We start from the raw sequence: 14467 nt of genomic DNA, 5'->3' as shown, positions 1-14467 counted from the left end.
GGAAATCAGTCCTGAATATTCATTGGAAGGACTGATGTTGAAGCTGAAACTCAAATACTTTGGCCATCTGATGTGAAGAGCCGACCCATTTGAAAAGAGCCTAATGCTGGGAAAGATTGAAGGTGGAAGGAGAAGGCGACAACAGAGGATAAGATGGTTGGATGGCACCACTGACTTGATGGAAATTAGTGAGTAAACTCTGGGAGTTGGTGATGGACAGGGAGGCCTGGCATGCCGCAGTCCATGGGGTCACAAAGAGTCGGACATAACTGAGTGACTGAACTGATACTGAAATCGAAAACTAAGCTATGGCAGACTCAATGCTAGTATGCAAAGTCTTGTTAAATTAAAAATCAAAAAAGGTAACAGTAAGAAATTAAAGAATTGTTGTTTCTATGATAATAACAGACTGAAAACTTTCCACAAGACTCAAAAAGGGTGAGTCACTAAAAGAAAATAAAGGCTATCTTACTTTGGGGTTAAAGACTAAATCAAAATCATAAAAAAATGAAATGGATTCTGCACTGAAGATCGCATGGCTGAGCCAAGATGGGCAGGGTTTATACTTCTACTAGAAAAAAAGTAAAAAAAGCTGCATAAAATATATAAAATAATAGTTTTTAGATGTTGGAATGTCAGGCTGAGAAGGTCAGTAGTATAGGCATAGGAACCCAGACAGAGACTGGGACTCTCCCTTAGTTGAGGAAAAGGAGCTGGGACTATAGACAGCAGGGTAGCTAAATTATTACATGGCATAGTACCTGAGACGCACATGACAGTGAGCTCCGTAAGTCTGCAGAAAGACCCCAGCAAGTCTTCAGCTGAGTACTCAAGAGCATGTGCATGTGAAGAAACCACGCAATGCTGAGGAAAGAATGGAAAGAGCAGATAGGGCAATATCTGGAGCAAATATAGGGCCTGGAATACTTCTGTGTTCCAATGAATTAGAACAGAAAAGCCTTGTAATTCAAGAAAAGTACAAAAAATGTTTTACCCTAGTACCTGGGTAAAGTTAACTTTAAAATGGTGCATTGGTCCACTTTGCAAACCTTGATAAAAATGTCTTGAAAAGACCAAACATTAATTATGTCCCAGGAAAAAGTGGATGATAATTTTCAGAATGTCTTGTTTGGCACTCAACAAAACCCACAGTGGCTGGCATCTAATAAAAATGGTGAGGCATTCAAAGAAGCAAGAAAATGACTCATAAGAATGAGAAAAATCAATCAAAACAAACAAAACCAGAAATAATGCAGATGATGAAACTAATAAAATAAAGAGTAAAAAAGAGTTACAACTAAATTCATGTGTTCAAGAGGCTACAGGAAAGCCTGGAGAGAATAAAAGAAACATGAAGAAAATGAACTTTCTGTCCTTTATTGAGCCCATCTTTGCATGAAATGTTCCCTTGGTATCTCGAATTTTCTTCAAGACACCTCTAGTATTTCCCATTCTACTGTTTTCCTCTATTTCTTTGCATTGATCACTGGGGAAGGCTTCTTATCTCTCCCCAAAGATTAGCATGAAAGAATGGCATAAACTACTTATAAATTTTAAAACGTCTTACTCCTTAGAAGAAAACTTATGACCAACCTAGACAGCATTATTAAAAAGCAGAGACATTACTTTGCCAACAAAGGTCCGTCTAGTCAAGGCTATGGTTTTTCCAGTGGTCATGTATGGATGTGAGAGTTGGACTAGAAAGAAAGATGCATGCTGAAGAATTGATGCTTTTGAACTGTGGTGTTGGAGAAGATTCTTGAGAGCCCCTTGGACTGCAAGGAGATCCAACCAGTCCATCTTAAAGGAGTTCAATCCTGGGTGTTCATTGGAAGGACTGATGTTGAAGCTGAAACTCCAATACTTTGGCCACAGTATCATGTGTACCAACATATGTAAAAAAGGTGTCCAAACCAAGATAAATAAATTAAAAAAATTAGAAGAATCCATGGCTAAAAGCTTCTGAAACTGATAAAAATCATTAATCTACAGATCCAAGGTCAACAAAATCTCATGATAAACACAAAGAGGTCCACATCTAAACAGATAAACAAACTGTGGAAAGCTAACAAAAATGGGAAAGAAAAGAAAAATGAACAATACAAAAAAAGTAACTCATGATGTACAGGGGGAAAGCAAGACTAACAACTGAGTTTTTATTCAGAATATAAGAAGTACAGTAAGTGGCAGAAAGGCATCAAGTTATTGCAAGGAAAATAAAATCGTCCACCAAGAATTCTACACCCAGCAAATCTATCTTCTAAAAATGATGATGAAATAATGCATATCCAGATAAAGAAAGACTGCTAGCACACTTGCCTTACAAGAAACAGGAAAGAAAGTCCTTCAAACTGTAAGGAAATATAACTCTATATAATAGCTCGCATTCACAGAAGAAAATGAAGAATGTTAGAAATACTAACAACAGGGTAAACAGAGAAGACAGAGTGAACATTAACTTGTTTAATTTCATTGAATAGCATAAGATTTTGATAGTGGATTATGGTTAAGATGGCACTGTTAAGACAATAGCAAACAGAGATAAAAGATACATGACGATAATACTACAAAGGAAGAACAAGAAAATGGAGATATAATGAAGCAAAGAAACTGTATTTATGTGAAGTTAGTCATGCTAATGGGATGAAATTTCTGTAGCAACCATAAGGAAAATAAAGAGGCTGTTTAATCATTAAAACCCAATATCCATCTCTAGGCTCTCTATAAGAGACATGTTTCATGTTCAAAGACACAAGCAAGTTGTAAGTAAAAGGATGAAAAAAAACGTCATACATCAAGTAAACAGGAAAGAGCTTTAGGTATGTTGTTATCAGGCAAAGAAGTCTTTAAGAAAAAGACATTTCATATTAGAAAAGGACATTTCATAATAATAAAAAGGTCTATGGGAAGGTGTAACAAAATAGAATATATTCTTCTATGCACATAGAGTATATTTTTGGAAGAGGGAATCTAGTAAACTTGTCTCTCACAATTTTTATTGAATATTATACTGGAAAGTCAAGGTAAGTATTAAAAGTGTCTTTGCTCACAAAAGACATGATCCTGTATGTAGAAAATCTTACCGAATCTAAAAAAACAGAACACTGAAACTACAGAATTGATGAAAATATTTTACAATTTTTGAGGAATAAAGGAATTATATTTTTAACATATTGATAAGAAGGAGTCTAGAACAAAAATTAAGGAAACAACTCCCATTTATAACAAAATAAAAATAAAAAAAAAAGAAATTTAATAAAAGCAATAAAAACATACACTGAAAATAATAAAAATTGGTAAGAGAAACTAAAGAATATCTAAGTAAATGCAGATACAACCTATACTCACAGAATGGAAAATGCAATATAATGAGGAAGGCAATTCTCTCCATATTGAAGTATTGATTGTATATTCTCCATCAAAATTCCAGAAAGCTTCTACGTAGGCTGACAATCTAATTATAAAATTTTATGTTCTCAATTTTATGTAGAATCTAAAACAGTGAACTTGCAGAAATACAGAGTACAAAGATGGTTGCCAAATGCTAAGGGTGGGGTAAAGTGGGGAGGTACTGATCAAAGAGAACAAATTTCTGGTTTATGATAAAAAGGGGTCAGGGACCTAATATACAGTATGGCGACTACAGTTAAACATACTGTATTATACAGTTGAAAACTGCTAAGTGAGTAATTCTTAAATATTACCACAACTATAAATTAAAAAAGGTGAGGTGCTGGAGGTATTAACTAACCTTATTGGAGGTTAATCATTTCAAAATATATGTGTTTCAAAGGACTTTGTTGTACACCTTACATGTACATATCTTATATGTCAACTAGATCTCAATAAAGCTTTTAAAAAAAATTTCAAAAGTACTGAGATCAACACAGGTGGTATGGGTATAAGAAAAGATTAAAAAATCCAAAAATAAAACTTTGCATTTAAACGTACATATCTTATACGTCAACTAGATCTCAATAAAACTTTTAAAAAAAAATTCAAAATACTGAGATCAATACAGGTGGTATGCGTATAAGAAAAGATTAAAAAATCCAAAAATAAAACTTTGCATTTATAGTAATATGACTCCCAAGAAAAGTGCTAAAGAACTCAGTTGAAGAACAGCCTTCCACCAATGGTGTTTCTGAAAATAAACACCTATATGCAAAAAATGTACTTATGCCCTTATATACACCATATACAAAAATTAACTTAAAATAGTTTATATAAATTCATTTAAATGATTAAACCTCTAGAATATAATGCATAAGAATGGGTTAGGCAAAATGTTCACAGATATGACATCAAAAGCATGACCAAAGAAGAAAAATGGATAAATTATTGTGTTGAATTTGAAAACTTTTGCTCTTCAAAAGGTACCATGAAGAAAGAAAATAAAGTCATAGGCTGGGGAAAATTATGAAAATCACTTATGTGATAACACACCAGAATTAAGAATACAAAAAGTACTCTTATAATATCCCTCTTGATAATTGTTAGAATAAAAAGTAGAAGATGAGTAAGGATAGAAAAGACTTAACCAACCATCAACCAACTCTGACCTAACTGGCATAAACACAAAAGCATGATACATACTGTTTTCCTACTCAAAAGGAAAGTTTATCACAACAGAGCATACTGTAGTACATAAAAGAAATCTTATTAAACCTAAAAACACTTGAATCATACAAAGTATATTCTCTGACTAAAACAAAATTAAATTAGGAGAAAATAATAGAAAGTTTTGAGATATTTGCAAATACACACAAAACTTCTAAATAATCCATGGTTCAAAAAAATATGCCCAAAGGGAAATTAGAAAGTATTTTGAACTAAATGAAAATGGAAACACCACACATCCAAATCTAGGGAAAATAGGTATAGCACTGCCTAAAAGAAAATAATAGGAGTAAAAAAGCTCCAATACTTTGGCCACCTGATACTAAGAGGAGAGTCATTGGAAAAGACCTTGATGCTGGGAATGATTCAAGGTAGGAGGAGAAGAGGTTGACAGAGGATGAGATGGTTGGATGGCATCATCAACTCAACGGACATTGTCTGACTCTGTGACCCCATGGACTGTAAGCCACCAGGTTCCTCTGTCCATGGGATTTTTCAGGCAAGATTATTGGAGTGGGTTGCTATTTCCTTCTCTAGGGGATCTTCCCAACGCAGGGATCGAACCCAGGTCTCTTTACCATCTCAGCTACCAGGGAAGCCCAATGGACATGAGTGTGAGCAAACTCCAAGAAACTGAATGACAAGCAAGCCTGGTGTGCTCCAGTCCATGGGGTCGCAAACAGTTGAACACAACTAACTGACTGAACAACAAAAGAATTATAGCAGAAAGAAAAGCAAGGATTAAATCAACAATCTCCGTTTTCACCTTGAGAAACTAAGGACAAAGGAAGTAAATCTAAAGAAAGCAGAAGAAAGAAAATAATAATACAAAGAGCAGTCCTCAAGTTAAACAGAAAAAAAAGAACAGTGAAGAACCAAAATATCATTCTCTTAAGAAAAAATAACTGATTATATAACTGATTAGCTCTAGACAGAAGATACCTGAGAGAGACATATGCAACCACCAATATTATGAATAACTTTATATTAATACTTTGGGCTTCTCAGGTGGCTCAGTGGTAAAGAACCCACCTACTAAGCAGGAGATGCAAGTTTGATCCCTGGGTCAAGAAGATCCCCTGGAGAAGGAAATGGCAACTCATTCCAGTATGCTTCCCTGGGAAATCCCATGGACAGAGGAGCCTGGAGGGCTGCAATCCACTGGGTTACAAAGGAGTTGGACACAACTTAGCAACTGAACACCAAACACATGTTGATACTTGCTGAATATACTTCAACAACTTAGATGAATATATATATATATTTTTTTGGTAAAACAAACTGAACAGGCTTAAAACTACTAAAAAAAATTAATCTGTAGTTTAAAACATTCCTAAACAGACAACTCCAGGACCCAATAGTTTAATTCCTATCAAAAGAAGAAATAATACTGAATTATTAAACTGCTCCAGAAAATTAAAAAGGAAAGAATAATCACAACTCATTCTACAAAGCCAGCATCTCCCTGGTACCAAAAGCAGTCAAGAGGTATCCGAATGAAATTTAAAAACTTATATATGTATGTGTGTGTATATATATATATATACACATTTATATAATATATATACATATATAATAATATATATATACATATACATATATAATAATATATAATATATATATATATATATATCCTCTTAAATACAGATGGAAAAATTCCTAGGAAAATTTCAGCAAATGACATCCAACAATAAAAAAAAAAAAGGAATAACAGAGAGAGGAGCAGCCAAGATGGTGGAGTAGAAGGATCTGAAACTCACCTCCTCTCATGCGCACATGAGTATCAGAACAATGTACAGAACAACTACCTGTGAAGAGTATAATCCATCAAAAAAGATTTTGTAAAACAAAAGACATAAAGAAGTAACACAGTAAGACAGGTACGAGGGACGGACTCATAATATAATCAAATTCCATACCCCAGGTGGGCAATCCACATGCTGGAGAATAATTATACTACAGAGGTTCTCTGTAGGAGGCTCTCTAGGCTGAGGGTCCAACACTTGGGAAGAGGAGTGCCCAGAGCACCTTGCTTTGAAGGACAGCAGGGCTTAACTACAGGAGTTCTACATGATTGGGGGAAACAGATTTCACTCTTAAAGGGTGCACACAAAATCAGATGTGCACTGGGACAAAGAGCAAAAGTAGTAATCTGACAGGAGCCAGACTTTCTTGCTTGTATTAGAGGGTTTCCTGGGGAGTTGGGGAGGGTGGCTAAGGCTCACTCTGGGGACGCAGACACTAGACAGACATATCAGAGTATTCATCTGCATAAATGCATAAATGCTCATTAATACAAAGTGCTGGCCCCATCCAACAGCCTGTAGACTCTAGTAATGGAATGCCTCAGGCAAAACAACTAACTGGGTGGGGATGTGTCACTAGACAGGCTGCCTAAGACTTCCTGAGCCCACATTCACCTAAATACAGGCCCATAGACATGGCCTTAATCACTGGAGGGTCAAGACCCAGCTCTGCCCATCAGAGGGCCAAAACTCAGCTCTACTCCTCCCACTAAGAATCCTGCACAAACCTCTAGACCAGCCTCACCCACCAGAGGGCAGACAACAGAAGCAATAAAACTACAGTCAGGCAACTTGCAGACTGAATCTCCAAATGCAGGCCAGCTGAACCCTGGTCCTTAGAAGAGAGGCGTGCACTGCTTGGAACTATATGACATATCCTACAGAGGGCCACACTTCCACAAGGTTGAGAAATGTAATCAACCTATTACACACATACAAATGGCAATTCAGACAAAATGATATGACAGAGGAATATGTTTCAGACAAAAGAACAAGATACAGCCACAGAAGAACAACCAAGAGATGTGGAGACAGGCAATCTACCTAAGGGTTCAGAGTGATAATTGTAAAGATGACGAAAGGTACTGAGAGAAGAATGGATGCATGGAGCGAGAAATGAGGCATTTTTAACAAAGAATTAGAAAATATAAAGAATAAGCAAAACAGAAGAATACAGTAATTGAAATGAAAAATATAACAGGAGGAATCAACAGTAGATGACACGAGGTAGAAGAATGTATCAGCTGGAAGACAGAGTAGTGAAAATCACTGCCACAGAATAGAAAAAAAAATGATATAAAATGAGGAAGTTTAGGAGAATTCTGGGAAGTCATCAAGCAGATTAATATTTACGTTATAGGGGTCCCATAAAGAGAGGGGAGAGGTTGAGGAAGAACTTGAAGAGCTAGAAACTTTCCTAACCAAGAAAAGAAAACAGTCACCCAAATTTCCACACAGGAACACACCTAGACACACTGTAACCAATTAACAAAAGTTAAAGTTAAAGAGAGCACATTAAAAACAAGGGAAAAGCAACAAACAACATACAAGTTAATTCACATAAGGTTATCAGCTGATTTTCCAGCAGAAACTGCAAGCCAGAAGGGAGTGGCACAATATACCTAAAGTGACAAAAGAGAAAAGCATATAGCAAAGAATACTCTACCAGCAAAGCTCTTGCTCAGATCTGATGGACAAATCAAAAGCTTTATAGACATGCAAAAGATGAAATAATTCAGCACCAGCAAACAAGCTTTACAACAAATGTTGAAAGAAGTTCTCCAGGCTGAAAAGAAAAGGCCACAACTGGAAACAAAACAAAACTGACAAAATTGAAAAGCTCACTGATAAAGGCAAAATAAAAAGTCTCTTATCTTCTATGATTTTTCAGGCACCTTCGTAATTTCTTCTTCCTAAAATTATTATTACTGTGAGGAAAGAACTGTTCCAGGTATATTTTCTGGTCCAGTCTTTCAGGGAATTGAATTTTTTCATTAACAGAACTGTGGAAACACCAAAATAAATGGAAATCTGAAGGCACAATGTCTGCTGAATACAGTGGATAAATCAGAATTTCCCAGTCAAGCTGTAAGAGTTTTTATCTGTTATCAAGGAAACATGTAGTCTTGTGTTATCATGATGAAACAGATTATGCGTTTTCTGTCAACTAATTCTGTATGCATATCATCATGGGCTACTTTCAGTTGGTTTAACTAGGAACAGTATTTGTTGGAACTGCTTGGTTCTCTGGAAGGAGCTCTTAGTAGGATTCCTTTCCAATCCCACCATATACACAACATAACCTTCCCTGGATGAAGAGTGGCCTTTGGTGTGGTTGGGGTTGGTTCATTTCACTTGTCCTAAGATCTCTTCCATTCCACATCACCAAGATGGTGGAAATGATTTTCAATGCTTGATTTAGATATTTTGAGTATCTCAGCTATCTCCTGAATGGTATAACATTGATTGTTTTCAATTAAAGTCTTGATTTGACTGCCATCGACCTCAACTGCTCTATCTGACCTTGGAGCATTTCCTGCAAGCAATCTCCAGCGTGAAACTTTGCAAACCACTTTTGACATCTTTGATTAGTCACAGCACCTTCTCTACACAGTGCACAAATCTTCTGCCACTTTAATGGGAGAAAGTGAAGAGGAACTAAAGAGTCTCTTGATGAGGGTGAATGAGGAGAATGAAAAAGCTGGCTTAAACCTCAACATTTAAAAAGTGAAAATCTGCCGGAGCCTGCCGGCAAACGAACTGGTCGAGAACGCAATTACCAGAGTACCTAAGAAAAATAAGACTCAGACAGACTTAGAAAGACTCAGAAAGACTTAGACAGACTTAGAAAGACTTAGAAAGATGGGGTTGAGAGGGACAGAGTCAGCTTGCATCTGACTCTGCCAACTTTATTGAAGAATACCACACCTGTATATATGCTAACAGGAGTTACTAATAGATTAAAGGTTTGCATATGTGCAGAGCTACAGGCACAGATGTTTTAAATTCCTCCACTTAAGATCAGTAAAGCATCACCCTAGCGCCCAACATGACTGAGATCAATAGATCATTAACTGGATAGATAACAGGCTTCAATCATGACGAGTTTATCAGCACCAGGAAAACAGGTGAAAGATCGCTACAGCAATTTCCTTGAGGGAGGTGAGAAAGGCCAACCTGTGCTTTAATAAATCAGGGGTGGCGGGACAGAGAGGGACCTCTTGATCTCTCTCAGAGCCAAGAAGGAGCCTGAGCAGTCAGGCTGGCTCCCCGCAAAAATCATGATATCTGGTCCCATCACCTCATGGCAAATATTTGGAGGGAAAGTAAAAACAGTGACAGATTTTATTTTCTTGGGCTCCGTAATCACTGCGGATAGTGACTGCAGCTACAAAATTAAAAGATGCTTGCCCCTTGGAAGTAAAGCTAAGACAAACCTAGACAGTGTATTAAAGGAAATCAACAGCGAATATTCATGGGACGTTCTGATGCTGAGGCTCCAATACTTAGGCCACCTGATGGGACGAGCTGACTCAGTGGAAAAGATCCTGATGTGTGGAAAGATTGAGGGCAGGAGGAGAAGCGGGCAACAGAGGATGAGATGGTTGGACAGCATAACTGACTCAATGGATATGAGTCTGAGTAAACTCTGGGAGATAGTGAAGGACAGGGAAGCCTAGCATGCTGCAGTTCATAGGGCTACAAAGATCTGGACATGACTTAGCGAATGAACAACATGGCAAAAGAATCAGGAAAAAGAAATAGATCTACATTCATGTACAGTGAGTGCCCTCCACATAAACATGCAAGTTGTGAAATTTCAAAGATGAGAACATGTGTCTGCATGTCCAATTTATGTAAGTTAGTTCACATGTCTGGCATACATTGTCATGTGTGTGCATCCTCTACAACTGGTTGTTCTTTTCTGTACCTCACTGTGCAATACTGTATAGAGTACAGTAGTATAGGATCTTTAAGTCAGTCCAGGATGTCTGGAAGTAAGCATAAGAGCAGCGGTGATATAAGTGGTAATGCTAAGAAGTGCCAGGAATTGGAAGCTCAGAGAAAAAACAAAGACAAGAAAGAAGTAACTCAAAGACTGAAGAGATCCATAATGCGGGAAATGGCAAGGGGATTTTATTTGAGGAAGTGTTATTTGTTTGTAGGCACAGGACCTTAATGTGGATCAGTACATGAAGCTTGCAGCAGCGGTTCAGAAAGGAATCCAGTGGTACTGTGTCATCTATGGTAAGAAAAAGAGAGCTACTACCCACATATCACGGGATCTTTTTTTTTCCCCAAGAGAGTACACAGAACTGAGACCCGCAAGAAACCAGAAACTGTGCAATCATCATCAGGTGTGAGTGAAATTGCACCCTTGCTCTCTCTTATTGCTGACAATCCTTCAGCTCTACCATCTCCTGACCTTCCTCCCTCCTATAGTCAGCACCTCTTCTTGCTTATTCACTTGATGCCAACTCCTGTATGTCAGCTGCTGTAATACTGTACTTTTTACAATACTGTAAACATTAAAAATGTTTGTTTGTTTTTGTGTATTACTCGTGTATAGAAGTATTACAAAACTATTACACTATGGTACTGTACTATATGGGCTTCCCCGGTAGCTCAGCTGGTAAATTCACCTGCAATGCAGGAGACCTGGGTTCGATCCCTGAGCTGGGAAGACCCCCTGGAGGAGGGCATGGCAACCATTCCAGTATTCTTGCCTGGAGAATCCCCATGGACAGAGGAATCTGGTGGCTACAGTCCATGGGGTTGCAAAGAGTTGGACATGACTGAGTGACTAAGTACAGTACTGTACCATATAGCCATATAGCCAATTGTGTTAGTTAGGGGTTCAGGGTAACTTTGTTGGACTTATCAACTCACTGGACTTAAAAATTTGCTCTCAGGACAGAACTCATGCTCATGTAGGGAACTTAAAGCATGTGTGTGTGAATTTGTGTGTGTGTGTGTGTGTGTGTGTGTATCCAAGTCACTTGCTGTGTACCAGAAATATGATACTGTAAATCATTTGTACTTTGAAATATAAATCTGAATTTACAGTGATAAAAACATTCAAATGAAGAAAAATAATACATCATGATTATGTGGGTTTTATCCCAAGAACTTAAGGTTGAGTTAACATATGAGAAATCAACCAAATTAACTCACCACATTAATAGTATTAAAAAAGAAAAACCACAAAATGATCTCAAAAGATGGAGAAAAGTACTTGACAAAATTCAGCATTTACTCCTAATGAATCTCAGAAAACCAGGACAAGACACGAAACTTCCTGAACTCAACAAAGTTAATCTATGAAAAACTTATAGTTCAATCTTAAGAATGGAAGACTTTAATTTTATTAGTGAAAGAAATCAGAAGGAGACAAGAAAGAGAATCAGGAGTACAATATGTAAATTCTATTTCTATAAAATTTTAGAAAATGTAAACAAATCAGTTAGCTGATTAATGATTGCTTAAGGATGGGGAAGGTGAAGAGTGGTAGGAAGGGAGGAATTACAAAGTGTTATGAGAAATCTTTTCAGGATATGGACATACCCTGCCTGTGACTTTTACAGGTGTGTGTGTGTGTGTGTGTGTGTGTGTGTGTGTGTGTGTGTGTATGTGCCAAAACATTAAATTATGCATTTAAATGTACAATTTATTTTATGTTAATTATATTTATGTATGTATGTACATGCTCAGTCACTCACTCATGTGCAACTCTCTGCAACCCTTTGAACTGCAGCCTGCCAAGCTCCTCTGTCCATAGGATTTTGCAGGCAAGAACACTGGAGGGGGATGTTGATTCCTTCTCCTGGAGATGTTTCTACCTTAGTGATCGAACCCATGTCTCCTGCGTCTCTTGCATTGCAGACAGAATCTTTAACCACTGAGCCACCAGGGAAGTCAAAAAAGACTGCACAGCAGGGATAGGGAAATTCTTGCATTTTTGAAAATTAATTTGATGATAATTTATTATGAAGTGAAGGTCGCTCAGTCATGTCCGACTCTTTGTGACCTCATGGACTATACAGTCCATGAAATTCTCCAGGCCAGAATACTGAAGTGGGTAGCCTTTCCCTTCTCCAGGGGATCTTCCCAACCCAGGCCTTCTGCATTGTAGGTAGATTTTTTCTTTTTTTTGCAGGCAGATTCCTTACCAGCTGAGCCACCAGGAAAGCCCAGTATATGCAAGGAAGAGCATGTGATTCTCCATTCAGAGAATCCACCCTCAAAGTAAAAGCCTTGGTTCTATTTCAAGAGTTTTATATTTTGAATGACATCAAAATGATTTAAAGTAAATTATCAAAGTTACAATTTTTCCTTAAAAAGAAAAATTCCCCCTACTTTCTGTTTTAATTAACTTTTAAAATTAACTGGCCCATCACAAGTTTCAAATGTGTCTAAAAAAAACAGTCCTATTATCTGTATCTGTGTCTTATTTATGTAAACATCATGACTAACAGAAAGCAACAAGCATATGTATTTGATTCATTAATTCTCTATGACATACACTCATGTAGTTTATATTTTTAAAGTTCACAGGTTTTACAGAGAGACACTTGCAATAGAAGATGACAAAAATACTTCAGGAATATTTTGCTCCTATTTTCATGTATATAGTTGAAGGTAAAGAAGAATGATATTACAGAGATGCTGCATTAACTGCAGAGGTGCCTTTTCCTGTACACATCTCTCCCATGACAATTTTTAAAACACTGCTGGTTAATTTGATCATATAATAAGATGTGTACAATGGGGCATTAAGCATGGAATTTAATTCTTTCAAAAATGAAGATAATGAAACCATATTAAGGCCACATTAACTTACTGATATCTTATTAATTAAAATGAAATTAGTACAAATGCAAGTACATAGGAAGTCTCTAACAGAATATATTCTGAATCTGGAAGAACATGTCAGTGATAGTTGTGGTACAATTTTGACCACAGTTAATAGCATGACATTTATTCAGCTTTCATATACAAAGGTGCTTTCTAGCTAATGAAACAAGTAATTAAAGAGTTTATGTTTTTATAATTGAGTAGGACTACAAAGAAGCAACAAATTAAGCTAAAAATCTAAATGATTTTTGAAATCCCTTACCGGTATCTATGAACAAATATACCCTTAAAAATAGAGTTCATCATATTTTCGATTTCATCCTGATTTTCTTGTAGCTGAAATGAGAAATAAATATAAATTAAAATACTAATAATTTTATTTGAAATAAAGAGTTCCAATTATTTTAAATTCATGATTATTCTCATTCTGTGTAATTTTCAATCTTTTTTCTTAAGTATTGTGCAACAGATGTCTTAAATTACCAAGATCCTTTCATTTGTTCTACAGCTTTACTATGTTGGCTTAGAACCTCTTTCTGTCTCTCTCAACATGTATTACTGGAGAAGGAAAGGGCAACACACTCCAGGGTTCTTGCCTGGAGAATCCCAGGGACAGGGGAGACTGGTGCGCTGCTGTCTATGGGGTCGCACAGAGTCGGACACCAGTGAAGTGACTTAGCAGCAGCAACATGTATTACACAATGACTAAAAAAGAGTGGTAGGTTTAAGTGTGACCAGATGACTATCACAAAATAACATCTGCTTTGGGAACAGGCCTCAATTTCTATACCTCTCCTGTGCAAACCAGGTCCCCTGCTTGGTTTTACTTCTCTCAGTAACAGATAATTCTTGATTATTATATTTGCCATTGTACGGGAAAGTTCCTATTCTACCTAAAGTATCCAAATATTAGTCTACATCTGATTAGCCTCAAAGTAAGTGTAGGTTAAATTCCCAATATAGGATGAATACAAGGCAGCAAGCATCTTAGCCATTAGTGATGAAATGCAACAACAAAATAAATACAATAGAAAAGAGATAAAGAAATTTCAGGCATTACTACTCACTGGAGTTAAAATCTGAGTTCAATTACTACTCAAAAGGAATAAAACCAGCTATACAAAAAGTATATTTAATACTGTGACAATAAAATGCCTTCAGACCTCCTCTTTTGCTATACGCTTTAT

General features: G+C 36.7%; 1 protein-coding gene across 5 annotated transcripts in view; it reads right to left on the bottom strand.

The window, feature by feature from the left end:
• STAG1 (STAG1 cohesin complex component) overlaps positions 1–14467 on the bottom strand; it is a 505242-nt gene that overhangs the window by 153980 nt on the left and 336795 nt on the right. For all 5 annotated transcript variants that reach the window (XM_070466701.1, XM_070466702.1, XM_070466703.1 and 2 more), the window contains one exon: positions 13543–13616. In XM_070466701.1, the coding sequence (XP_070322802.1) occupies positions 13543–13616 (74 nt within the window). The remainder of the gene's footprint in view (positions 1–13542; positions 13617–14467) is intronic.

This window comes from Odocoileus virginianus, chromosome 4 (assembly GCF_023699985.2).
Source record: "Odocoileus virginianus isolate 20LAN1187 ecotype Illinois chromosome 4, Ovbor_1.2, whole genome shotgun sequence".
In the NCBI taxonomy this organism is placed as follows: domain Eukaryota; kingdom Metazoa; phylum Chordata; class Mammalia; order Artiodactyla; family Cervidae; genus Odocoileus; species Odocoileus virginianus.
The sequence above is the reverse complement of the archived record's forward strand: the minus strand, read 5'-3'. Positions and strand labels throughout refer to the sequence as shown.